At 51.9% G+C, this 3,963-nt stretch overlaps 1 protein-coding gene across 1 annotated transcript in view; it reads left to right on the top strand.

Moving 5' to 3' along the window:
• Positions 1-3,963, top strand: part of LOC109302100 (parathyroid hormone/parathyroid hormone-related peptide receptor-like) — a 74,300-nt gene that overhangs the window by 52,791 nt on the left and 17,546 nt on the right. Inside the window, exons 5-9 of the mRNA XM_019523614.1 lie at positions 521-615; positions 1,323-1,509; positions 2,383-2,536; positions 3,050-3,110; positions 3,333-3,399. Coding sequence (XP_019379159.1) covers positions 521-615; positions 1,323-1,509; positions 2,383-2,536; positions 3,050-3,110; positions 3,333-3,399 — 564 coding nt within the window. The remainder of the gene's footprint in view (positions 1-520; positions 616-1,322; positions 1,510-2,382; positions 2,537-3,049; positions 3,111-3,332; positions 3,400-3,963) is intronic.

Genomic DNA, 3,963 nt, shown 5'->3' with positions numbered 1-3,963 from the left:
TGCTCAGATGCCTCCAGCGACAGCCAGACGGAAGGGGCTGGCTGATCCCTCCCCACCAACTCCTCTCAACAGCAGTGGGTCCTGTGTCTGCCTCTGCTTCTGGTTGACCACCCCAAAATGTGCTGCTCCCAACTGGCTAGGCACTAGAGCTCCTTCAGCAGGTCCCCTGTGTGGCAGTCAGCTTTACAGCTGTGCTGTGTTGCAGCCAGGGTTCCAGATATGGGAGCTGCAATCTTCTTGTCTGGGAGTGGTGGAGGATGTCTCCCATGACTGAGCCACACTTGAGTCACAGTGACCTGGCTCCTAGAAGTCTAGAAGTCTCCTTCCTGCTGCTAGGCTGGAGTGGACACAACCAGAGGCAGAACCAGGGTGTGCAGTGGAGTGGTTGCTCTTCCCTTCCACAGTGAAGGTCACCTGCTGGTGGCTCCACTTCCCCATGGCCCCCCCTGTCTGGGTCCCCTTCTGTGTTCAAGGCATGGCTGGAGCCTTAGGCTAGACTAGGTGCATCCTTCTCTTCCAGGAAGTGTTTGACCGCCTGCACATGATGTACACGATAGGCTACTCCATCTCCCTGGCCTCCCTTCTTGTCGCCGTGAGCATCCTATGCTACTTCAAGTAAGGAGAGCCCTCCTTTTTATTACCCTTGAACCCCCTGCACCTGCCCACTGTGCTGGGGGCACCCTGTCATGACTGGCTGGTCAGCAGGAACAGGCTGCCAGTGCAGATCAAGGGAAGCCCAGCACAACTCTAAGGCCAGATCACTGGCTTAATCTTTCTATATTTCTTGTGCAGTTAGGCCCTAACCAGAGCCCCAGATTAAGACCCTGCTTCCTGGGGGAATCAAAGTTCAAATCCTCACTCAGACTAGGCTTTTATATGTGGGGCTAGTGTCTGCAGCAGATGGGATGTGATGGCAGTGTGGTTGAGAGACATAACAGAGTTGCATGCCCTCGGTTATGCTACTGGTGGTTAATTAGTCTTGCTTGGCTCCAGGGGTGAGTTTGAGCCTTGCCCTGGACTCAAGATGAAGGCTGTCTCTAGGTGACCCAACATACATGGGCACCTAGTCACTGCACTGGGGAGTCAAAAGCATGGATGTGATGCTTTCCTGAGTGCTGTTGGCTGCAGGAGCTGATGCCTTTCGCCACATTTGCCTGATGGGCAGCTGGGCTTGGGCATAGCTTTATTTTATAATAGGTCAGAGCTGAGTCCTCAGAACTGACCCCTCATCCCTGGAAAGGTGCTGAACCCAAGTCTTATGGTTTGTGCAAGGGGCATGTGCTTGCTTGCCACACCTGACCTCTCCTCTGTCCTGGGCACAGGCGCCTACATTGCACACGAAACTACATCCACATCCACCTCTTCATCTCCTTTATCTGCCGGGCTGTGAGTATCTTTGTGAAGGACGTGGTTCTGTATTCTGGCTTGTTGCCTGAGGACCTGGAGAAGATACGCCTTGAAGATCTGGAGAGTGAGTTGGTCCCCGTGGCAGGACACCAGACCCAGCTGGCAAGTACCTGAAGAGTCACTTCTCTTTCTCCCAGAGGATAATGACCAGGGGCTGGGAGTGGAGGGAAGTTAGGAGCCTTGGTGTGTTTCTGACCCTGAACTAAGGTGAAGTGCAGCACAGTTTCTGATTGCAACAGAAACCAGGGCAGCCCTGGGAAGACTTAGAGCAGCCCTGAGGGTGCCTGGGCTGTACTGCTGTAGGGTCATGCCAGAGATTGCAGAGGATCACTTTCTAGTACCACCCGGTATTTTCCTGGGCCTGAGGGATTTCTCCCTGGCCTCAGAAGGTCCATTGCTCTGTTGCAGGCTGGGGCAGGGGAAGTCTCTCCCTAGAAGGCAGAGATGTGGCAGGGTATATTTTTGCAAGAGAGGGGTGGGGTGGGATGTAGCCTCCACACTGATTTTGCAGGGACAGCATGGTTTAGCTCAGCAGCCTCCTTGCTCAGCAGCAAGCTGCCCTTCAGAACAGGTCTAAGCCTGGCTCAGAGAGAGGAACAGATAGCTAAGCAGCCCTGGCATTTCTAGTTAAAAGAAGCACAGAACATGCATATTATCCCAAGAAAGCTATGACTACATGACTAAGCTGAGATGACTTGGTAGTGATTGGGTTGCAGGCTCCTTTACCACATGTCCATGCTGAGCATGCTAAGTGCCACGCTGGATCTGTGCAGTCCCCTCCCCATCTCAAAAGCCTCTTGGCAAGTAGGACCTTCTGTTCCCTCCTGGAAACTCCTTCCTTTATGTGAGCAGGAGACACATTCTCCCATGTAGAAAAGTGAAAGGTCAAAGCTAGAATAATGATCTTTAGGGATCCCAGGGGGTGATGCTGAAGTGCTCCTGTCCCTGACAATTCCTGTTCCTTCATCGCCACAGGTGGGCTGCAAGGTGGTGGTAACTCTTTTCCTCTATTTCCTGGCCACAAACCACTACTGGATCCTGGTGGAGGGTCTCTACCTGCACAGCTTAATCTTCATGGCCTTCCTCTCTAATAAGAACTACCTGTGGGCCCTCACCATCATCGGCTGGGGTAAGCACAGATCCCGCTCCATGAGCACAGGCCCCTGCCAAGCTGACTACCAGGGAAGCTGATAGCTGTATCCCATACAATAGTGATTCTCAGCCAGGGCTCTGTGGCACTTTGGGTTACCATGAGATCCTTTGAAGGGTGATACGCAATAGGTGAGCACTGCTAGGTGAGCAAACACCAACATATGATTCACCAGATAAACCCAAGTAGGAATCCATAGTGCTAAAACCATTCTGACCTGCTGTGATCTCTTTGATTTCTTTGGAACAGAGGAATTGCTTATTTTTCTGTAATTAAAAAAATGAGTGAAAACTAAGAGCTGTGCCTTGAGTCTAGCAAGAGGGGTGCCTGGGGGCTAAAGAACTTGAGAAATGCTGCCATGCAGTGTGCATGTCATGTAGTTAGGCTACTCTGATTCTAGCCAGTAGATGTTACTGCTTACTAACACCCAAGCATGGGTGCATTGTGCAGAACTTATGCTCCAACCCTATTGCTTGCTCTGCTTCCTTTCAGGTCTCCCTGCTGTGTTTGTGTCTATCTGGGCCAGTGTCAGGGCCTCCCTGGCAGATACACAGTACGTACGTTCAATTTATTTTCTCAAGAAGTGTTTGGGTGGGGAGGGGGAGAGGAAGGGGACTATTTGTTGGCTGCATAGTGGGGGCTGTAACTCTAGCTGTGGGATCAACCTTCTTCCATCCAGGTCCACCTGAGACAAAGGTCAGGGGGAGACATCGACTGGATTTTATTCTCTGCATTTATTTGGGTTTCCCTCAACATTTTTTACTGGTTTCCTCAGATGCTGGGACCTCAGTGCTGGGAATCTGAAGTGGATATATCAAGTCCCTATCTTAGCAGCCATTGTGGTAAGAACCCTCTTGCTGAGCTGTCCTCACTCCAGTGCCAACTCCCCAAGTCTGTCCAAAACACAACCGCCTGGATCCCATAGAAATGGCACATGAACTCCTCTTTCCATGGTAGTTCTCAGGCATTTACTAGAGCAAAGGTGGCCAACCTGTGTCATGCATGCCACAACTGGCATGGGCAGCTGCTATGTGTGGCCTGCAACCCCCTGGTGTTTAGTAAATGGAGATGCCTGGAGGCAGGCAGGGAGCACAGCCCTTTGTGGAAGAGGAGGGACAGGAGACTGCTGTGAGAGGTGAAGGTGTTAACCCCTCTCTGGCCCTCTAGCCATTGAATTCAAGTGTTAGATCCTCACTCACCATGTAAAACAGAGGTGGTTGTGGGTTAACTTGGCTTTTGGCAGGGGCATCTCCTCTGGCAGCAGTGTCATCCCTCAGCTCTGTACAAGTGAAGGCTCAAGCCCCCCTGCCTCCATTCAGGCATCCCAGGGTGCAAGCTGTATCAGCCACACCACTGGGGAGTGGGGACCATAGTGGCACACCTGCCAAAGCAGGAAATTTGCTCAG

Source organism: Gavialis gangeticus, unplaced genomic scaffold (genome assembly GCF_001723915.1).
Source record: "Gavialis gangeticus isolate Ggan-Ray unplaced genomic scaffold, GavGan_comp1, whole genome shotgun sequence".
NCBI classification, from domain to species: domain Eukaryota; kingdom Metazoa; phylum Chordata; order Crocodylia; family Gavialidae; genus Gavialis; species Gavialis gangeticus.
The sequence above is the reverse complement of the archived record's forward strand: the minus strand, read 5'-3'. Positions and strand labels throughout refer to the sequence as shown.